The sequence below is a fragment of the Setaria italica genome, chromosome III, assembly GCF_000263155.2.
Source record: "Setaria italica strain Yugu1 chromosome III, Setaria_italica_v2.0, whole genome shotgun sequence".
NCBI classification, from domain to species: domain Eukaryota; kingdom Viridiplantae; phylum Streptophyta; class Magnoliopsida; order Poales; family Poaceae; genus Setaria; species Setaria italica.
Genome location: NC_028452.1, coordinates 39803367 through 39827578, shown reverse-complemented (window position 1 = coordinate 39827578; position 24212 = coordinate 39803367). Strand labels below are relative to the sequence as shown.

The window sequence follows — 24212 nt, the reverse complement described above, 5'->3', positions numbered from 1 at the left end:
CTTGGTGACTAACATGCTAGTGACAGCACAACACAAGTAAAAAGTTTTCAAAATTAAGTCAACTTAAACAACCTCTGATAGTGGGCATCTTGTTTCTTAGTATTTCTGATTTCTTGATTTTTTTATAATCTTTGTTTGGAAATAGATACACCCCTAGCCGTCCAGTTTCGTTAATTGGTTGGAGAGACGAGAACAGATGAAATAAACGGTGTTTGTATTCCGTTAGTCGCGGGACCCACTGCTAGTCTTAGAGCCCCATCCCCTTCCTCATCCCGCTGTGGCCCGACGCTGCACCCTGAGCCCTTGCACCCTGCTGCGCCACCGCCGCCTGCGCCGCACCCATCCTTCCAAGCGTCGCATGCGCCGCGCTCGCCCCCACTCGCCTGTGTCGCGCGCCGCCACCTGAGCCGCCGCCAAGTCTCACGCCTGTGCGCTGCCTAGCCGTGTTGCGCCGCCGCCGCTGTTGCTTCGCACCCGCTCGCCTGCGCGCCGCTGCGGCCACCCACGCCGCCGCGGCCATGCTCCTCCCGCCGCTGCCGCATCCCCTACGCCACCGGGCTTCGCCCTCCCCATCTCCTCCTTGCACCGCTGGGCTTCGCCCTCCCCGTCTCCTCCCTGCACCGCTGGGCCCCACCAACCCCACTACCCCGACATGCGCTCGCGCCTCCCTGCGCCGCCGGGCTCCGCCCTCCCCACCGCCCCAACGTGCACTCGCGTCACGGTGTTTGCGCCATCGAACTGGGACGGATCCATCCGGCCATTTTCTACAGACGGATCCATCCCACTTTTTCGAGGAATATTCTACTTTGATGTCGTCCTTGTCCCACCGCCCCTCCAACCAAATATATGCAAAACTGGAACCGTCACATCCTGTCCCTCCATCCAAATACACCGTAAATAACTCAGGCTTCATGCCTAACTCAACCTAAAAGACGAGTTTGATAGGTGAGGGTCATACCACTTTATATGTAATGCTCTTCCATTATCAATTTTCGATGTGAGACTTAATCTAATAATTTTCCTCATTACACATGGGTCCAACTTTTCCACCGCTATCAACCAATGTGATCTCCCAGAAGACATTATCCTATGCCTCAAGCCTAGCTCATCTATATATCACACACAATTCCAGTGATCCTCCAGAGATGTTCACAAGCTTCCCCATCACTATCTGACTCTAGAGATATTCTAGGTTTCATAACTTTAGCTTTGATTAGCAGGCAACACGTCACCATAAATGCTAATTTTCTAACATTTTCTCTCAAATTCAAGCAAGTTCATCGTCTTGGCTCCATTCATGAAGCTCAGGAAGTTTTAATTTTAAATGGTGACCCAATCGAAGATGTGGAACCCTTTCCTCACCCACACCGTCGATGTGCTCGCACTGTCGCTGCACGCCGCCGGCCAGCTCGTCCGCGCCACCTTTCCACGTCCGTTGACCGCTCGCCTACGCCAATGTTGCCCGAGGGACGCGGGGGGAGACTTTGCCCCCGCGGGTAGGATGGTGGAGCTGCGGGGAGCCAAGTTTTTCAGCTCCGGCTCCCTCCTCCACTACTACTCAACGCATTTTCAGGGCTTCCGTGGTGCAGCCAATTTGGAGATGGCTCGTAGGACTTCACCGAAAGCCGGTGACGCCTACCAAAGGCGCCCGAAGTTTGACTCAGCTTGCTCCACGCGCTGCCGGACACGTTGTCCTTGCCTCTTGAAAAAAATGAACGGACCGCAGCTCGCCTCCTCCCTCTGTCCTCTGTCTCTATCCTCCGTTTCCTTCGCAAGCCTCACCTCCTCCGCTCCTCCCATGCTGTCAGCGGCCTCTTCAAAGACAGAGGTTCCCTTCAGCCCCATGGCTGCTCTCCTCCTCTCTGCCACCATCCGGCCCTGCGCAAAGGTGGAGCCGCGATGGCACCTCGCACCGTCAAAGCTGCCACAGCTGCGGTTCATTCTCGGCGAGAGAAGGCCGGATCCGCGTAGGGGATGTGCTCCAAGTCGTCCCAATCAAGATGCGAGGCCTCCGCGCTCCTACCATCCTCAACGCTGAAAGAGATTGGAACATGATTGTCTATCTTGACTCGCCACGGTTACGCGTTGATATTTATAGTCATAATGGTATAGAGTTCAAATATTACAAGCTGGAGATATTTGTAGATATCCAGAGTTTAAACCGATTATAATTCCTCAGTTATCTTTAACATGAGTCCTAAAGGATAACAACCAAATATCTCTAACACCCTCCCTCAATCTAAACCATCTACAACCTTCCTTTTCTCGAGGTTTAGATTGCGCCGAAACTCCTCAAATTTGCAGACAGGCAAAGCCTTAGTTAAACCATCGGCGAGCTGATCATTGGAGGGAATAAACCTGACCTGCAGCTGCTTGTTGGTTACCCTTTCTCTCACAAAATGAAAATCAATCTCAATATGCTTGGCACGAGCATGAAACAAAGGATTAGCAAATAAGTATGTTGCTCTAAGATTGTCACACCATAAGCATGAAACTTGATCCAAACCAATCCCTAATTCAGCCAGCAAAGACTCTAGCCAAATAACTTCGGCTGTAGCATTAGCCATAGATTTGTACTCTTCCTCGGTACTAGACCTTGGAACTGTTACTTCCTTTCTTGCACTCCATGAAATAAGATTGCTTCCAAAATAAACTGCAAAACCACCTGTCGATCTTCTATCATCCACACTACCAGCCCAGTCAGCATCGGAGAATGCACTAAGTAGACGACAATTGTACCTCTGTATCTTAATACCCATATCAGCCGTATGTTTCAAGTACCTGAGTATCCTCTTAACTGCTGACCAATGCTCTGTGGTAGGCGCATGAAGGAATTGGCAGACTTTATTTACAGCATAAGCAATATCAGGCCTTGTGAGAGTTAAATACTGAAGTGCTCCCACAGTACCTCTGTACCTCTTACTATCTTCAGCACCAAGTGTCACGCCTATATGCTTTGACAGTTGTTCTGACACCGAGAGAGGGGTCGGTGCATCTTTGCACTTTGTCATCCCGACCCATCTCAAGATTTCCTGTGTGTACTTCCCTTGTGACAGAAGAATCCCATCATTAGTTCGACTTACTTCAATTCCCAAGAAATAGTGTAATTCACCCAAATCTTTAAGTGCAAATTCTTATCTCAAGTTTTGAAGCAACCATGTCACAGCCTCCTTTGATGATCCAGTTACAATAATATCATCCACATAGATCATCATGTAAATTGTAACTCGATCCTTCCTATAAATAAACAGGGAAGTATCTAACTTTGGAGCCACAAAACCAAGCTTGTACACCTTCGAACTTAGCCTCGCATACAAGCACACGGAGCTTGTTTCAAACTATAAATTGCTTTATCTAGTTTGCACACATAATCAGGTACACTCGGATCTTCAAAACCTGGAGGCTGACGCATATAAACCTCTTCTTCCAGAACACCATGTAAAAACACGTTCTGAACATCTAATTGCCTCAAGCACCATCCTTTTGATACTGCAATAGATAGTACCAATCTGACTGTAGCTATTTTCACAACTGGACTGAACGTATCTTCATAATCAATCCCATAGCGTTGCTTAAAACCTTTTGCTACTAGCCGCGCCTTGTACCGATCTATTGAGCCATCAGATTTCTTCTTCACTTTATAAACTCATTTGCAATCAATAATATTGTTGCCTTGCTTATTAGGTACCAGGCGCCATGTTTGATTCCTCAATAATGCCATATATTCCTCTTGCATTGCCTTCTTCCACCTGACATCACCCAGGGCTTCATCCATTGTTTCAGGCTCGCCTGTAACACAGAAGTTTCCAAAACGAATAGTGCCATCAGTGAATTGCTTAGGGCGAACAATACCACTTTGCAGACGAGTTCTTGGTCTGGTCACATCTGGTGGGGAAGCCACAGCTGATCCACCGTCCGCCGCAGAAGATCCCGGCAGACCGTGCCAGGCGCTCGACGCATTTTGGTTGGTTTGCTTATTTTTAAGCACCCGTCACATCGAATGTTTAGATACTAATTAGGAGTATTAAACGTAGACTATTTACAAAATCCATTACATAAGTGGAGGCTAAACGGCGAGATGAATCTATTAAGCCTAATTAGTCCATGATTTGACAATGTGTTGCTACAGTAAACATTTGTTAATGATAGATTAATTAGGCTTAATAGGTTCGTCTCGCTGTTTAGCCTCCACTTATGTAATGGGTTTTATAAATAGCCTACGTTTAATACTCCTAATTAGTATCTAAATATTGATGTGAATCTTGCTTAAAAATAAGCAAAGGGAACCAAAAGTTGCGCGGGCGAAGTACCGTCTTGCGTGCTGGTCGCTAGCTCAGGCGCGCTGTCCCGCCCACGCGTCGGAGAACCATTGCGCGGGACGCCGGTGGGAGCTGAATCGTGGGCGCGCGGGACGCCGGTGGGAGCTGAATCGTGGGCGCGCGGGACAATCGACGGAGAGCGTCGTTGGCACGGAGGATGGCGTCTCCGGCACCGGCACCTGTCCTACCTGCGCTGCCCCTGCGGATCGTATCCGCTTGGGACTCAAGGAGGACAGTGCAGCCGGATCAGCTCCAGGACTTGTGACGGGATCCGATGCAGGCAGTTGTACTGGTGGTGCCGTGTATTCAGGCAATACAGGTTCAGAGAGCTCCAAATTTTCTTGTGCAGCACCAGAGGTCTCCTGAAAACCAACGCTAGATGAACCATTAGTAACATTAGGATCAGCACAATGTACATCCCCAAGCAAATGCAGCAGTAGCAGGAGGATTTCTTTACGAAGAAGGGCACCAGAATTAGGATGAAGGCTAGCAAAGGGAAAAACTTGCTCATCAAAGATGACATCCCGGGAGATATAGACCCGACCAGAAAAAATTTCTAAACATTTGAAGCCATTGTGAAGAGAGTTGTAGCCAATGAAAACACAACGAGTAGATCGAAAAGCAAGCTTGCAGGAATGATATGGGCGCAGATTCGGCCAACAGGCACATCCAAAAACATGAAGGTTAGTGTAGTTCGGCTGCTCTTTGAAAAGAATTTCAGTAGGCATGTGAAAATCAAGAACTTTACTAGGAAGCAGATTAATAAGATATGCAGCAGTAAGAAAAGCTTCGTCCCAGAATTTTAGTGGCATAGATGCATGCGCTAGGAGAGATAATCCTACTTCCACAATGTGTCAATGTTTTCTTTCAGCCGCTCCATTTTGCTGATGGGCATGCGGACAAGGTACTCGATGAGAGATGTCGAGCTGCTTAAAGAAAGAATTCAACTTCTCGTACTCGCCACCCCAGTCAGATTGCGGATATAATCTTTTTATCAAATTTCCTTTCAACTAAACTCTAAAAATTCTGAAACACAGAAAACATGTCTGACTTATTCCTGAGAAGGTAGATCCATGTATATTTGCTAAAATCATCTATAAATCTCACATAATACAAAGACTGATATGAACCCGCTAGGGGTTATTCCTGATCTTTCGATGAGAGGCGTGGGATAACTCGATTGGTCGATGGAGATGACGTTCACGGCCCGACTACAGCCTTCCAGGCTGCACCTTAGTAACCGATACACCACCTCCAATAGCTGTCGCGATCTTATGGAGCGCGTCACCCGGTCACTAGGGCACTCGTCCTGCAAGCAATCGAAGAACTAGCAAGAATAAGTATAACAAGTATTGAATTTACTAGATGAAGATGAAGGTTTCCAACTCAATCTCAATAAGGTGGGGTTATGAAGACAGAAAGACGGGCGGCTGATCCAGCACGCGCACTTACAAGCAAGTAGTGAGAGCTAAACTTGATCTAAATAAAACTCAATCTGTTTGTGCCGGCTCTAATCCTTATTAATACCTAGGAGGATGATCAGAGGGGTGTTGGGGTCATGCTCCAACCCTAGGACATGTCCCTAATGGACCCAACTTGATACACGGCCCATTGGGCCAAAATAAGGCGACGCAGCACCTCTGGACAGAAAACCTCTCGGTAGTATTTTGCTGATTGTGGCCGCCTCAGAATAGATATAGATATGAGTCTAGATCCATATGAAAATAGACTTCATAAGGATTCCAAGAAGTACTTGAACTCTTAAAACGGAGTCCGGATGTGGTCGTGGCGGCTGTTGCAAGTTGGCACAGAGTTGCAGTTCGAATCCAGCCCGAAAACGTGTTGGATTGGATCTCTTTCTTTCCTTGGGCCAAAAGTGACGTGGTGGCCTGGTGGAGAACGTTGGGAATACTTGGACTAGGCTCTCAATCTACTTCTTTGATCCTCCATACCTTCCATGTGTGTTTAACACTATTTTTGATCCACGTATATATTTCTAAAATTGACAACGAACACACATCATGGTGCAACATCAATTTATCAAATGTATCAAATACAATCATGGTAAAGAATTGTTTCACCTGTGAATCACAAGTTACTAATGTGGTTGTATCCGAGTAGGTGATGTCCTCATCATTCTCCCCTTCTTGGCTGCAAGTCATCCTCGACTTGCTCCAATAGCATTCTAAGGTGCTTGCTTTGATGTTGGAGCACAGAGCGACAGCCATGCTGCATGGCCACAACTAGTAATGCTCCCCTTCTTTGGCCTTACCCTGTTGCATATAGGAAAAACTAGAAAAACTTTGCAAGACATTATTAGTGTTAGTGCAGCCCTCTATTTGATCATGGTATTGTTGCCCAAAAGGATATTTCAGATTAGAGCAATATTTCAGATTAGAGGAAATATAAATTTTATGCACCAAATATTCTCCTTTGCTATCATATTTGCCAATTGCATGAAGCGAACAGTGATTAAAACTTGGCAAACCAGAATCAAATTTAAGTTTGTCTTTTAGACTATTTACATTACACAGAATATCAAATTCCATATAACCCAAAATATTTAAAGAGGACAGCAAATTCAATTCGTCTTGTGCACATTTGTATGGTTCCAAACCAAAAGTTTTTCTTCAGCACATTTGTATGGTTCCAAACCAAAAGTATCACACTTATTCACTACTTGTGATATAAGAGTAAAAGAATCATCAACACACAAGTCCTCTTTATCACAAGGAACACCAAGTAATTCATATTGTGACAAAGAAAAATCAGCAATGGGTTCCACTATTTGTTGCTCTTCATTAGCATGGAGAGTGGACAAATTTTAGATATAATGGGTCACATCATTCTTGCAAGTATTCACAGATAATAGAATCTCATTTTCAGCATTGAGAGCAAGACAAAACAATTGACCAATATGGCTATAAGAATTGTTAATTAACAAGGTTCGAATTTCAGAATTGAGCCCTCTCATGAACCTACTCACAACATCTTCCATGCATTCATCTAATCCACCAAACATGATACAAATTTTAAAATCATGGAAGTATTCTTTCACAGTCCTACTATCTTGCTTCAAGTTGTCTAATTTTGTAAGCAAATAATCAGAATAATATGTAGGAATGAATGCATCTCTAAAAAGACATTTGAAATCTTCCCAAGATTCTAGAACTTTCTTACGCCTACAAATGTGTTTCCATTGTAGCAAGGCAAATTCAGTCAAAATATTAGAGGCAATATAAATTTTTGTTTCTCAGATAGGTCATGCTCATCAAATTCATTATCTACTTTTAACTCCCAATCAATATAAGCTTCAGGATAAAACTTACCATCATATAACGACAAGTGTTGAATGACATCTTGAATATGAGAGTCTAGTTTTAACAGCTTAAAAATCTCCGTATCACCTGCCATGATTAGTAGAAAAAAGAAACACAAAAATAATATGTATCCTCCTATCAACTACTAGGATGTGTCGGTTGTAATTCTCTCAAACTCAAATTGTTTCAAACAAGCCTTTACAAGTTCTTACCAAGCCAAACAGGAGGTGACGGCAACCAACAAGTCTACAACCGTGGAGCGAAGTGTATCGGTGCCGCAGCAACAAAAAGTTGTCAAGCTGTAGTCGAATATGTGGAGCTGTAGGTGGGCTTAAGCAAGGAAATATACTTGCACCACGTTAGTCACAAAAGCAAGTTGAATAATCGCTCAATGGTGGTACGGTGCTGGTCCTAGCCTAGACCGTGCTAGAGACGCTAGCCTGGACACAAAGGAATTCAAAACACACCACCGAAAAATAATAGAGAAGCACAACGAACAACCGCCCAGCAGAAGTGGGCGCCGGCCCCCACACATCCGAGTAGATTAGATCAAGGGGAGATGATGACAAACTTGCTGATTTTGAATAGGGAAGCTGATGGCTCTTGGCCATTTGACAAGCATCACAAACCGATTGATTGTGTTCATCTGGGAAATAAGACAATTTATTGTTTCTAAGCACATGATGTACAATAGGAAAAGCTGGATGTCCTAATCTACTATGCCATCTTGATGAGGAAATTTTATTGACGCCATAGACTTGTTTTTCTCTAGAATTCTCATCTAGTGGATAGAGACCGCCCTTGCATCTACCTTGATGGATGATTTTCCTGGTTTGCTGACCCTTAATAAAGAATGAATTAGGATGAAATTCAATATAAGCATTATTATCGGAAGTGAGACGATGAACGGAAACAAGGCTTTTGCTAGCACTAGAAACATGGAGAATATTTTTGAGATGCAAGCGTTTACTTGGGGTATGTAAAATTGTGTGCCCAATATTACTTATGTTCATACCTGAGCCCTTCGCAGCTTGGACTTGATCATGACCATCATATTTTTCACGTACTGTCATCTTCTCAAGTTCTCTGGTGATATGATGTGAAGCCCCACTGTCCATGTACCAATTTGTGCCAACACCATAAGCAGCACTGGCGGTCTTGGATGGAGATTCTTCTTCATCGTCATCATATCTATACCAACAACGGTTCGTTCCATTGTTGCTCGTGGCGAAGGAGTCATCCCATCCAGGAATCCCATCATCTGGGCACCACGGATAGTAGGAAGGATCTGAGCCTTCCATAGCACAAAATTCTCCCGGGTAAGCTTTTCTGAAACAGCCAGCCCCAGGGATAGGGGCGCCGCACTTGTGGGCACCAAGCTCGTGGACGCCATGACGTTGGAGGACTTTGAGGTTAGATGTTTGTGGAAAGAAAGGCTCTGATTACCAGGAAAGAGATTGGAACATGATTGTCTATCTTAGCTCGCCACGGTTACACGTTGATATTTATAGTCATAATGGTACAGAGTTCGAATATTACAAGCTGGAGATATCTTTAGATATCCAGAGTGTAAACCGATTATAATTCCTCGATTATCTTTAACATGAATCCTAAAGGATAACAACCAAATATCTCTAACAGACACAACCACGTGGCAGCAGGCGCCAGACTCCCCTCGGCCTCACCACTTGCTCCTGTGGAAGAGACTCAGTTCGCTCGCCGCTGGTAGGATCAAAGGTCGTGCCGCACGGCAGCTACGCCAAGCTGGGCGGCGCACCTGCGAGGTGCGAGCCGCAAGACGACGCTATGGGCCGAGCGCGGTGGCAAGGCCGAGCTGCGCAGCGCTGCCAACCCCCATCAAGTTCAGCGCTGATTCAGCATCATCGAGTCCCCTGGTCAGTGCCTTCCGCCGAAATTATATACAGATTGTTCCATGGTACTCTCACTATCATTCTCCTATTATAATTTATCCAGTTTTCCTCTTTTCAGTGTTTGATGGCCACGGCAAAGAACAAGGTACCTGCTGCTGGCTCATTTCATTATTCATGTAATCCTCACCTAAACTAGATGTCGATTTCGCATCAGTTTGTTCAGTGAGGATATAGTCTTCTGGTATTATTTGATCCAAGTTAATAATCAAAGCAACTGGTGATTTAATATGATATAGATGATTAAATTCTTTGTCTGTATATGTATCCAAACTTCTTCTAAATTTCACAATGTCATCCATTTCATTGTCTGCTGCTACTGAAAACAGGATCATATCTAAAGAAGCAACACCTGTGGTTCTCGGCAAGGATATATGAATTGAGGTAAGCGCTGCCTGGAAATTCCTAAATAATGCTCATGTATCTACATGTTACAGATTATTGCCTTGCTTTCAGCAGGTTTATTTAGTGCAAAATTTGAATGCAATATTAATTTTATTCTTCTGAGAGCGACCTACACCACTATACATTGTATATATATCATTTGCCTTTATTTAAATTGCTCATGGCCTGCCGAAGAATGAACATAATAGTTTAGTTTGTTATCTTTGTATAGGCCTATTTCATGACGCTAATTAACTAATCTTTAGTGCTGATTGCCTCTTATTAGCTACCACATATGTCACCATGTCAGTTTACCTCTTCTTTTTATTTGCATCTGCGCAATTGCATTTTAGTAGTCAAGTTGTTTTTGTTCCTTCTTCAGCTTTACAAACAAAACTGGTATAAAACAAACTCATCAGCGTGGCTTTTGATTTTTGCTATTGTTTCTGCCCTTTGATCCTGCAATGCAAGAACTATCAGGCTATCTCTATGGACTTGCAGTTATCAAACAGGTACAACTATGTTGCCTTTTCAGCTTTAGAGACAAAATTAGTATGAAGTAACCTCGGTGTACATTTTTATTCTTACTTTTGTTTCTACATCTGTCCCTGCACTAAGAGAACCCTATATGGACTTGCAGTAACAATATTATGGATTACTTTTTGCTGCAGTACAAATTTTTGTTCACTGACAACCTAAAGCACTTGACAGTCATGACATTGGCCAGTTCTAGCGGCCTTTTCTGTGGGTTCAGACTAAATTGGTAAATTCAAAGTCCATTTTGCAAATTGATGTGTTTTAGCATAGGTATATAGAATCCTTTTTCTCATTCTATGATACCAGATTTGAATGTCTACTGTGTTGCATACTGTAGGTGATGTCTTGTAAGAAATCGGTGCTCGTAGCCTAAGAGGGGGAGGGGGTGAATGAGGCAAATTAAAACCTTAACTTATGGCTTTCACTACTTTTGCATCAAACTTAATGCTATCAAGATATGTAACTATGGTTGATCTAGTGTGAAACCCTCGTCCAAAATAATTTTTGCAACCTAGAGCCAATCCTAGCAAGATACTACACTAAGAATGGAAAGGCACACAAGTTGCAAGAATATAATGCGGAAACGTAAGAGAAGGAGATAAGGGGAAGCAAACTCTTGACACGATGATTTATCCCGTGGTATTGGTAAGCACTAAGCCACCACTAGTCCATGTTGTTGAAGCACTCACATAAGAGTATTGTTTTGCGGTCACCAAATCTCTTCCAGGACACCCCTTGACTTGCCACGGCTTGGCCACTAAGGCTCACGCCAAGTTTCCCAGTCACCTTGATGCCGTCTCCACTAAGGAGCTTCTCCACGAAGGAAGGGGTCTCCACGTCCCCCGCACACGGTCGTCGATGCCGTGCCATACCAAGCCGAAGGGTTGAAGACTTGCCGGTGAGCCACCAAGGCTCCAAGGTGCCGACACACCTTGTACAACTGTGGTTCACTTCTAGAATCGATCACAAAGCAGGCACATCTTGCACTCTCTCTTCTCTAGACCTATCCTAGCACTAATCATTCTCCTAAGTTTGTGCTAAGCCTTTGATAAATCACTTAAGCAATTTTGGTGGCTTGAATGTGTTTTTGATGAGTCTTGATCTTCAATGGATTCCAGCACACTCCAAGAACTTCAAATGGATGAGTGGATGGGGTATAAATAGCCCAAGGCATCAAAGAACCGTTGCTCCAACGGCTAGTTAAAGTATACAATCGAATGTTCCAATGGTCTATTTTGGCATGCATCGTAACATCCGGTGCAACTAGCCGTTGGCCTCCCCGTGCCCAAGTTCTTCACCGGCACATCAAAATTCGTCCGATGCTTCATCCGACGCTTCATCCAATGCCCCGTCGAAATATCCGGTGCTGAATGAGTTTCACCCAAAACCTCTCTAGAACTTCGCAAAGTAAATATGCTTCGTTCGACGCCTCCAACTCCTGACCATCGGATCATCTGGTGCTATAGATCTTTTTCTGCCTTCTCCAAGAATTGCTCCAACGCTACTAAAAAATCCATCGTCGGATCATCCGGTGCTTGCTGCAACTCAAGTTGATTTTCCAGTTGTACCAATTGCTCCGACGCGTACTCCGATGCTTGCTCCTACGGGCCATCGGAACATCCGATGGTACTGTTTTTTCTGAGTTCAATACCGTCACTTGCACAACAAAGATACCATCATTTGGATGCTTGCTCTCTGGATTTTCTCTATCATTTGGATGCTTAATACCGTAGAATAATCCTAGATACTATGGCTTGGTCACTTGAGTACCATAACTTGGATACTTGAATATCATGATTTGGATATCAAGAATGCCATGATTTGAACCTTGCCATGGTTTGGTTTGTATTCTTGGGACCTAGAAACCTACAACATACATGCTAGACAAGGCATTAGTCCCCATGACTATGTTGTCACTCAATCACCAAAATCACAAACTATGGTCTAATGGGGCCATGTTCGCTACACGTCGAGCCTGCAAAGTAATTGCAGTTTTCATTTCAGGTATGAGGTCAATATTGTAGACAAAAAATCCTTGCACATTTGCCCACATACTGAGAATGAAAGTTCATTTGGCATGTTTGAAGACTGAAATTGGCCCTCTTTGTCTATTTATACCTGCTAATTCTTTCAAGATAAGATGCTGCATGATTTAAATTATAGTATATCAGTCCAGATATAAAACCTTTATGTATTTATACCAAATGAAACCTCAGTACCTCCTGTTATGTTTTCTAATAATCCAGAATATATTTGGAAGTTAAGAAATATCATTGTCTAATATAATGTGGTTAGGCCCTTCACGACATGTATGGTAATTACATATGACAACAATAACTAAAATGGCCATACAATATGAAGATAATATATTGCTTTTAAGAAATTAAATGCCCGACTAATTCTTTTTTGAAATAAATTTTGTGTATATAATATGCTACATGTTACAGCTAAGTACATCTTCAATACATGGTTACTGCAGGATTGGTATTAAAAGATTGGAGCCCTAAAGCATATGCTTCTCATTAGTACCATTCAGCACACTAGCACCAGTGTTATGAGGGTGTCTCATGTAAGGTGGCAATTCTTCTGCCGATTTCTTTTCTTTGGTATTTTCCAGGGCATCAGGACCACTTTGACGATCAGAATTCATATGCATGCTTACAAAGCTATTCATATAAGACATTGTGGAATGGTGCTTACAAAATTAGTTGCAGTATATAATATACTTTTTTGGTGCATACTTCGTGTTCCAAATATCAGCGCTAATTATACAATTTAAAAGGATTCTATGTCAAATCGAAAACCATATCATTGCTTTTGAGTTTCAGTTTCTTTGAGGCGTTGAGCTACACTGCAACGTATGCAACAGCGAAATAGGCCCAGCCCACTCTGAACAATCCGCATTTCTGCCTTAAGCCGAACAAACACAATGAAACGCTCCAGAATTATAACTGCACGTGAGACGATCTACCTCTATTCAGGCGTGCTGCTTATACGGGCGCGGCGGAGCGCTCGTTCTTCCTAGTATAAAGTTACCACCTGAGTTTCGGGGCATGCAGAGCTTTCGTTTTTCGTCCCTATTTTAATGCATAGACATATATTTATTAATATAAGTGTCAAGGGGACAGCCCCATAGAGTACATCCTCTTCAACACATGGAGCCCCCCTTTCGATCCTGCAGCTCAGGTTCGGATCACTGATTCGCTCGATCAGTTTGCTGGAACAGAGAAGCGGCCTGTAGTGCAGCTGGCAAGTCACCCTCATTTGCCGACCAGGGGTCGAACCCTGGTTTCTCACCTTTGTTCAGGTTGCCCACCCTCATTTTTTTTTTGTTTGCTGGAACAGAGGACCCTCTGCTTTTCCTCATCACCTGAGGCAGAGAGGGGTGCTTTCTTTGCTTTTGGGGGCAGAGGATCCTCTGCTTTTTACTGATTTTATTTCTTTTGTTCTAATTGATTCTACTAAAAACAAGGCACTTATTGCTATGTAATATCAGTGACACTCATGGATAGATTTAAAAGTTTAAAAACTTACAACTGACAGGACTAGTAGTCTAGTACAAGTAGAAGATTTGTATTAATCACCACGTTCGGTTCAAGTAAATCCATTTCACACACCTACAGCAGTATTAGATAGAGTCTTGAAAACAATTTCACTATACTAAATCTAGAATGAAATTGGTACAACAAACCTACAATAACGATATATTCAAATTCTTAAGCTTGAACCTATACTGCAGCAATGTTGCATAGAATTAGTAGGATTTCGCAAGAAGACCTGAAGAAATAATGCTGGGGCGTTTTTCTTGATGGAGAGTTGCTTGCTTATTTGATCGTGACATCGGGCAGTAGGAGTTGTTCAACTTATCTTTTTTTTTTAATTCGTAACCATAGGAATTCAGTTGTTAATGAGCTCATTGTTGACTCAACCAAGTTGATATCAGATTTGTGGTTAAACCGACCATTTCTGAGTCCAAACTAACAACTGAACAGCGAAATGAGCAGAAATGAGCATAGCTTAACATAGTTCCTAAGATTTCTTGTAGTTGAATCTACCATCTGGATTCGAATCTTTGACTCGACATGAGTACTCATATTTTTTTATTTTAAAATTTAACCGGCATTATTTTTAAAGTATTAGGCGACGTGTCCGTCGACAATGATGTGTTTGTGATGACTTTATTAATCTTAAGATGTGCTAATTCAGTCTCTCGGAGGTGCTCATAGGTAACATTGTGTGTGTACTATAGGTGTATTCATAGTGGTGAGTGTACTCGTAATGTTTTACAAATCTTCCTTAAATCACATAATGTTTTTTTGTTATTGGTGCCGAGCTGTCTTGTTGTGCAGCCCTATCCATCACAGCTTCACGTGTGTATACTGCCATATTGACTTCCAGGGGCGGGGAATAACGGTGGCTGTTTCTTGATTTTGATGCATCGCTTTGATGTCTTATTTATGCCTTTTGATAAAGGGGTAGCACTGTAGCAGTGACATGGCATAGTGATCTGCTGATCGGTCGTGGGTCAACTTCTTTAGTGGGAATGTGGCAACATCAAGTTCCATGCTTTGCCTCCGACTTACTACGAAAATCGACTCCTGCCAGGGTTCTGAATTTTCTTTTTTTTTTTGAGAGGGGCAGGGTTCTGATTTGATACCGCAGAATTTTGAAATCAAGAATTCTACTCGGCATCGGCGTCTTCAACTGGACTCCAGAGTATAGATTAGAAACCACACTTCCCCAGGATGCGGGCCTTCATGCTGAGTACGGATATGGCATAACCGCCAAAAACAACAGAATGCAGTGTTCCCCTTGCCGGACCGGCTTTGTTGTTGATGATAACCAGCTTGCCAAATCGCATAGCACAAAGAATCGAATATGCCTTGGATTAACAACACGGCCGAGCATTAATCTTCAGCGGTGAAGCGGATCAACTTTTGTAGATAACAAACTCATCAACTTGCTTCAGAGCCGAACGATTGTTGAAACACACTATTGTAGATTGACTTCGACACAGATTAGAGGTGCAGCAATCAACTCGATGTGCCGCATGTTGCGACTAGAAAAAACACTGTTGGCAGCTCCGTCTTGACTTATGTTTAACGAATATGGCCCATTAAACTATAGAGATTTTGTGATTGAGTGATAATATAGTCATTGAAATTAATGGTTTGTCAAGCATGTGTCTTGTAGGTTTTATAGATCCTAAGAATGAAAACCAAACCATAGTAATGTCCAAATCATGATATTCAAGCAATCCAAATCATGGTATTCAAACGATCAAGCCATGATATCTAGGATTATACTAGAAAATACAGAGAAATTAGTAGCATCGGATGATCTGATGGTCCATCGGAGCAACCGTTGGAACAAGCGTTGGAGCAATTAGTACAACTAAAAAATCCACTTGAGTTGCAGCAAGCACCAGATGATCCGACGATATGATTTTTACAAGCATCAGAGCGCAGAGCAGAAAGAAAGAGACCTATAGCACCAGATGATCCAATGCCTTGTGGAGGTGACTGTCGGACGAAGCATATTTACTTTGAAATCGTCCAAAGAGTTTTCAGGTAAAACTCCTTCAGCACCAGATGTTCCAATGGTACATCGGATGAAGCATAAGACAGAGCGTCAAATGAATTTGGGTAGGTGGTCCAATGGCTATATGTGTCAGCAGGGGACACCGGATGATCTGATGCCTACCAAACGTGACCATTGGATCATCCGATGCTCACTATTTTTACTAGCCATTGGAGCAACGACTCTTTGAGGTCCTTGAGCTATTTATGCCCCCTCTACTCGCCCATTCAAGGTTGTTGGAGTGTTTAGGAGTGCATTCAAGATCAAAACTCATCAAGAACACATGCATACTACCAAAAGTGCTAAAGTGACAAATCTAAGGCTTAGCACAAGCTTAGTGAGTGATTAGTGCTAGAATAGGTCTAGAGAGAGTGAGTGCGAGGTGTTGCTACCATGTGATTGGTTCAAGGAGTGAACCACCATTGTAAACTTGGTGTGCCGGGCCTTGGGACCTTGGTGGCTCGCTGACTGTCGGGAATAAATCCCCAGTACCTACAAGGAAGGAAGAAGACGGACTCCTAATAGGATTCCCCTGTAATCCTACTAGGACTCCTACCTTGTAACCAACTAGTAATCCCGCCCCTGAAGTATATAAAGGAGGACAGGGGTACCTAGATTGGCAGACATCCTCAGAACCAACACCAAACAACACCCAAGCGCAGGGCGCAATATACAACATCCCAAACAGGACGTAGGATATTACGCTACCCTGGCAGCCTGAACCTGTATAAATCTGTATCTTGTGTCCTCGCTTTTACCATCAAGCTCTAGGTCCGGCGACCCCCCACCAACCAATCTACTACCTCGGGTTACCCTCAGTAGGTTGCCGGGTACAAAACACCAACACCAGCTTGGTGTGGAGTGGCGACGATGACCTGTGTGCGGGGGATGAGGAGGCCCCTTCCTTCGTGGAGAATCTTCGTAGTGGAGACAACATCAAGGTGACCGGAAGAGTAGTGGTGAGCCTTGCCTTTGTGGAAACCTTCTCATCCAGCTCAGCGAAAACCTTTGTGGTGAGTCCAAGACTTTGACCGGGAGAGAATTGCTGACCGGGAGCATATCCTTGGTGTAGCTCCAATGTGGACTATGGGTGGCATTTTCCTACTGATACTACGGGATAAAATCATCATGCTGAGTTTGCATCCTTCCTAACCCACTGCTTTACGTTTCCACATTTCATACTTGCAACTTGAGTGCCTTTACTTTCTAGAATAGTATCTAGTTAGGATTGGCTCTAGGTTGCAAAACTCTTTGTGGGTGGGAAGTTTTCACTAGATCAACCATAGATGCACATCTAGATAGCATGATCCAGTCTATGTTTTGATGCTAGTAGTGGAAGCCATAAGCTAAAGATTTCAGGTCCACTGAGTACTACCATTTCAAGAGGTACAAATAATCCACAGGATGAGGTTGGGTCAGCTAACCTTCGACTTCGCTGCCTAAGGATGCTTAAAGTCCTCCTAGATAGTACTCAGTGGATGGTTTGTCGTAGTGTATCATGTTGTTTGGGTCTGAAATTTAAATTTGTATATTTATATCTAAACTTTCAGCAACATTTGAGTTTATGAAATTTGTATCATGTTTGTTATGCTTCATAATTCTATGGATGATTAGAATATCTTTGGTTTGGTAATATTTTATAGATGGATCGGTAATGGATGTACAACATGGACAAACGCTCCATGGAGTACATTAATGGCTTGCATGATTTTCTTGATCTAGCAAAGTCCAACAAGCCGCCATCTGGTTTCATTTGTTGTCCATGCAGAAATTGCAAAAATAACAAGGATTACTCATCCAGAAAGACTATTCAAGCCTACATATACAGTTATTCATGCCTAATTATTTTGTTTGGACCTAGCATGGGAAAAGACGAGTTATGGTGGAAGATGATGATAAAGAAGATGATGATAACTACATTCCAGACTGGACTCAAGGAGGTGCCTTTGCAGATGTCGCAATGGGCGAGGCTGAAGAAGAGATGGTGTCAGAAGAAAGTGAAACTGATGACCTCGTTCATGTGTTGTGAGATGCAAAGGAAGACTATGAGAATATGAAGGAGTAAAATAAGTTCAAACGTATGTTACATAATCATAAGAAACTGTTGTACCTAGATTGTAAACTGGGGCACAAAAAGTTGGACACCACACTAGAAATGCTGCAATGGAAGGTAACAAATGGAGTTTCTGATAAGGGTTTTGATGAGTTGACTAAAAGCATAAAGAACATGCTTTCTGAGGGGAATGAATTGTCGTCCTCAATGTATGAAGCTAAAAAGGTTGTTTGCCCTCTGAGTTTGGAGGTACAAAAGATACATGCATGCCCTAATGACTATATCCTCTATCGTGGTGCGGAATACAAGAAGTTGGAGGCTTGTCATGTGTGCGACGCGCTGCGTTATAAGATCAGGCGAGATAACCCTAGTGATGTTGTTGACGCCAGATTTTGACACGTGTAAAATCGGCGTTAGGAGAAGAAAAAATCGGAAGATGCGGCGAGATACAAGGGCGACGATTGGAAATCGGCCGATTGCTGCTACAGTCAAGGATCGGCCAAATGATGCTACAGTCGAGGATCGGCTGATTGATCCTTGGAGTTCCGCCTCGCCCGACCCCTGAGGCTTGGGATCGGACGCGCCCGACCCCCAAGGGAGGATCTCCGCCTCGCCCGACCCCTGAGGCTTGGGATCGGACGCGCCCGACCCCCAAGGGAGGATCTCCGTCTCGCCCGACCCCTGAGGTTTGGGATCGGACGCGCCCGACCCCTCTAAAGGAGGATCTCCGCCTCGTCCGACCCTAGTGCTCAGGGTCGGGATGAGTTTGAGCCCTTGACGTATGGGTCCTGATCGGTTACCTCCTTGCTAAAGAGGTAATTGGGCCGATGTGGGCTTAAAAAGGATTATGAAGATGAAGAGGGGGTCAGCCCATGAAGCGCGTAAAGATAGTACGAATTGTACTTGTAAATATTTGTTTTCTGTTTAGATTTGGGGATAGAGTTCTAGTCGGATAAGAAGTTTTTCTGTTTAAATTTAGAGATAGAGTTCTAGTCGGATAAGAAGTCATCTGTACGGGGCTATAAATAGCCACCTTTGTAGATCTGTAAACAACAATCAACTCAATACAACAAACTACTTTTTCCTCGTACTTACTTTCAAGCAGGCGACTTCGCCAACACTTTTTCTTCTTTTTCATGAGTTCATACGGGTTGGCGGGGCTGCATCAACTTGACCTCTGGCTGATCTTGTAAGTTCCATTTATCGAGTAATTTCTAAGCTTTAACTTCGGGCGCATCACTGTCGTTTCGTTTAGATTTATTCACTTGTTATCGATATTCACTAGGATTCTAGGTTTTACCTTCGGCTTTATCATATCTTACTACTTAATTTATCGCTTTTCCACATAGCCGATCGGATCTATTCCTAGTGTTGCTATCTTAACGTTGTTTAGATTGCTCTAGTAGTTTTCTCTACAAACGTTACTTGGTAATCGGTTGCTTCATAGCCGATTTCCTTCATTACTGCAAATCGGCCAATTCGCTGATAAGCTTTCCTAAGATCGGAACTTTAGCCGATCGCCACCCCTGGGAACTGACACGTCTATTTCCTTGCCAATCAACAGGTCAGATTGGCTGGCACGCCGCGCAAACCGCACCAGGGCTATTCACCCGAATAGGAGCGAAGCAGATTCTCCCGGGTCGTGTGTTCGACGCTGGGAATTTGATCAGTGATTTCTAGCGCCAACACACTTTTGGCACGCCCGGTGGGACCAATACAACCGCCACCATGTCGAAAGCTGCTGAAGTCTCCGAAGATAACGTCATCGAAGTGACAGAGGCAGATCTCAGGGACGACCAGAAGGAAGAACTAGAGAAGCAGACGGCATACTACCGGAAGGCTTGCCTGCAGTCCTTCAGTCGCACCAGAAGCGGGGAGACTATCAAAAAGACTCCGTTTCCAACTCCCCGCCAGATCACAATCACCGAGGACTTGGACAAGATGTCCGAGATGGTCCAGCAGTCCGTTTATCAAGCTTTCATCGATCAATCCTCGATGCTTGCAAATACGGTGTACAATGCCGTCATCAGCTCCTTGGCTAGCGGGGTATCTCAAGGGTACAAGGGACCGGCATATGCTTCGCCGATTCCACCAAACAAGAGTTATCTGAATTCGGCTTCTCAGCCGATCCAATTTCCAGTTAGGGGTCCAGGCGCTTCCTCATCATCGATCTCTATGGGGTATACTGGCACACAACACCTCCAGCCACATCCCGTTGAGTTGTCCTCCGCGCAGTTCCCTCCGGTTAATCCAGCGCCTTGGGGGGCACCATCAGCTACGGCCGTTCAGGATCAATCGGCCAACCAGGGAAGTCCCCAATTCCAAGCGTCTTTCTAGGCAGCCACTCGACCAACTATGCCGCCGTACCAGCCTGTCGCACCAGAAATGAGCAAAGCAGCAGAGCTCGTACTATATGATGAAACGAGTGGCTCATTCAAACAGCCGACCCTGAATACGCAGCCGGCTATAACACATCAAATGCCACATACTTTCACTCAGCATCAAGTCATCCCGCCGCCGATATACTAGCACGTACCAGTCCCTCAGCTGACAGTTTTCCAGCAACAGCCGGACTGGTCGGCACGTATAGCAGAGGTGATTCAGGAACAATTCGGCTTGAAGCCGAAGGTGCAGACTTACACCTACAGGACACCGTACCCGTCTACGTACGACTTACTGCCATTTCCTCATCGGTATAAAGTTCCTGACTTCACCAAGTTTTCGGGGATGGACAACACCTCAACCGTAGAACACGTGAACAGATTCATCATCCAATGCAGAGAGGCAGCGGCGCAAGATGCTCTATGGGTGCGGCTCTTCTCGTCATCTTTGTCTGGGTCGGCCTTCCAGTGGTTCACAACCTTACCACCCAACTCGATTATTACATGGGCCGATCTGGAGAGGCAGTTTCATAAATACTTCTACGCCGGGGTACATGAGATGAAGCTGTCCAATTTGACCAGCCTCAGGCAGAGAAGCGACGAGCCGATATCCTCATATGTGCAGAGGTTTCGGGAAATCAAGAACAAATGCTATTCTCTGGCTCTAACTGATGCACAGCTGGCTGATATAGCCTTTCAAGGTCTCCTGCCTCACATCAAGGAAAAATACGCCTCACAGGAGTTTGAGAGCTTGAGCCAAATCGTCCACCGATTGTCTAGTCAAGAGGTACGTTCTTTCGATCCACGAAGGAATTTCCAGAAGAAGGTGGCATACTTGGAAGAGGTTGAAGCCGAAGAAGATGCAGAAGTCGGTCTTGCAGAATGGGTTAAAGGGAAAAAGCCGATATCATGTCCGTTCGGCAAAAAGGAGCCAGAAACGTTCGGCTTTGATACTTCAAAGGCCGATAAAATCTTCGACCTTCTCCTCCAGGAAGGACAGATCAAGCTCTCGCCATACCATACCATTCCTTCTGCCGAACAGCTGAAGAAGATAAAATATTGCAAGTGGCACAACGCTACATCCCATGACACTAATGAGTGCAAAATCTTCCGGCAGCAGATACAGATGGCCATTGAGTAGGGCAGACTTAAATTTGAAGTGCCAACAAAACCTGCCAAGCCGATGAAGATCGATCAGCACCCCTTCCCCACCAACATGGTTGACACGGGAAAGAATTCGCTCCAAACCAAGGTGCTGACATCCGAATCGGCTAAAAAGAGTGGCGCCGTAGACCCCAGAAATCAAGCGACGCCTGAAGACGTCAAGGGGAAGCGGCGGATGGAGGACGATGACGGCGGATCAGGTGAACCACGCATTACTTCCCAATTCCTGCTCCACAAATATCAGCGGCAACATGAACGCTCAAGATCCCAGGAAGAAGCAATGCGGCGACATGAAGATCACTGGAGATGCCCGTTCTTCATCCACTGTTGGGAAAGCAACCTCAAGTTGCCTTCGGTCGATAATTGCCCAAAGTGCAACGGCCCGTATCATAACAATCGGCCGTTCAACAGGTCTCGCTCCAGAGACGGGAGACCAAAGCCGATCAGCAGGAACTTGCGCGACCAAGACGACCGACGCCCTCCCGTACGTGATCGGCTGGGGGGCAAAAGTGACCGATATGACCGGTCGGAAGGCAGGCGCCATGATGGGCTGGGGGGTAGATTTGATCGACATGACCGGCCGGAAAACAGGGCCAGTGTCCACAGTCGGCTTGAAGAGATGGCCGATGCTCGAGCGTCAGACGAGAACCCTTTAGGACGCGAACCGGAATGGGAACGCGCCAGGCCACGAACCAAACCAGTGAACCCCAGGTGGTGTCCCGACGGATTGACCAAGTCTCAAAAACGAAGAATCCAGCATCTCCGCCAGTGGGAACAACAGGAAGAAGAACAACAATACACGACGGACAAGAGGGAAGGTAGGTCTCAGGTATGGCGCCCCAAAAGAAACGACAGAGGGGACGACGAATCGGCAGGTGACGAATCGGCAGCCGACATCGGCATGGTTTTCATACTGCCGATGGAGTTCATGACTCCTGCCGACTGACAAGATATATCGGCGATGGAAGAACAGATGGCGCAATTGGCTTTGGAGCCAATGACAGCCACATTCGAGAAGCCCGAAGATGACAAACGGCAACACCTGAAAGCGTTGTTTCTTAAAGGGCATGTCAACGGCCGACCCCTCACCAGGTTAATGGTAGACGGAGGAGCTGCAGTCAACATCATGCCATACGCCGTGCTCCGGAAGCTTGGGAAGGGCGATGATGACCTAACCAAGACAGATATGATACTCAAGGACTTCGAGGGCAACGTATCCCCCGCTCGCGGCGCCCTCTGCGTCGACCTCACCATCGGCAGTAAGACCCTTCCCACTACTTTCTTTATTATTAATGGCAAGGGGTCCTACAACATGCTACTTGGCCGAGACTGGATACATGCAAATTGCTGTGTTCCATCTACAATGCATCAATGTCTTGTACAATGGGTTGGCGACAACATCGAGGTGGTCACCGCCGATTCCGCATACAGCATCGCAGCAGCCGACACGCAGCAGTGGAGCTGCGAAACCGTCAAGTGCATATCCGGGAGAGTATGGGATACCGATTTCTTGAAGGTGTCCGATTTTGGCCTAGAGCCGATCCGAGCAGTCGGCTCCGAAGACTCAGATTAAATGGATCAGTTCGCCCGAGAAGATGGGAAGCTAGGGCACGGGTTCACGTCGGCCGATTCATTAGAGATGATAGACTTAGGCGATGGCACCAAACCAAGGCCGACATATATTAGTGCAAATTTAGATCCGGAATACAAATGTAAACTAACAAGTTTGTTAAGAAAATTTAAGGATTGTTTTGCTTGGGAGTATCATGAGATGCCCGGATTAGACCGATCTATTGTTGAACAACGGCTACCCATAAAACCAGGATATCGGCCGTATCAACAGCCTGCATGGCGGTGCAATCCTAAAATCCTACCAGATATAAAAGCTAAAATAACTCGGCTAATCGAAGCAAAATTTATTCGGCAATGCCGTTATGCCGAGTGGATCTCCAACATTGTACCAGTATACAAGAAGAACGGAAAGCTACGCGTGTGCGTCGATTTCAGGAATCTTAATCAGGCCACACCAATGGACGGATACCCCATGCCGACGGCCGATGTGCTGATAGATGCCGCCGCGGGACACAAGGTTATTAGTTTCATGGACGGAAACGCTGGGTACAATCAGATACTTATGGTCAAAGAAGACATACCCAAAACGGCCTTCAGATGCCCAGGTCACCTTGGTTTATTCGAGTGGGTGGTAATGACTTTCGGTTTAAAAAACGACGGTGCCACGTATCAGAGAGCCATGAACTATATATTTCACAAACTCATCGGCATACTGGTAGAAATCTACATCGACGACGTCGTAGTCAAGTCAAAAGGACACGAGGAGCATCTGGCCGATTTGCGAAAAGTGTTGGAATGCACTAAGAAACATGGGCTGAAGATGAATCCGAATAAGTGTGCCTTCGGCGTATCCGCCGGACAATTCTTAGGATTCATGGTGCACGAGCGGGGAATAGAAATCAATCAGAAGACTATAGCGGCCATCAACAAAGTCGTGGCCCCGCAGAATAAAACTGAGTTGCAATCTCTAATCG

General features: G+C 44.9%; 1 protein-coding gene and 1 long non-coding RNA gene across 5 annotated transcripts; one reads left to right on the top strand and one right to left on the bottom strand.

Annotated features, from left to right (window-relative positions):
• Window positions 1-2234: 2234 nt before the first annotated feature.
• Window positions 2235-3011, bottom strand: LOC106804209 (uncharacterized mitochondrial protein AtMg00810-like). The gene has a single exon (XM_014804871.1). It carries the CDS (start codon window positions 3009-3011, stop codon window positions 2235-2237), a length of 777 nt encoding a protein of 258 aa, XP_014660357.1.
• A 6296-nt stretch (window positions 3012-9307) lies between these two features.
• LOC101755112 lies at window positions 9308-13226 on the top strand. 4 transcript variants are annotated; one of them, XR_001163614.2, is made up of 5 exons: window positions 9308-9534; window positions 9629-9655; window positions 9897-9951; window positions 10432-10463; window positions 12968-13226. It is a non-coding gene; the product is annotated as an uncharacterized LOC101755112 (long non-coding RNA). The 4 variants fall into 4 exon arrangements; XR_214935.3 differs by having other exon boundaries at window positions 10423-10463; XR_002676855.1 differs by having other exon boundaries at window positions 9897-10463.
• The last annotated feature ends 10986 nt before the right edge of the window (window positions 13227-24212 follow it).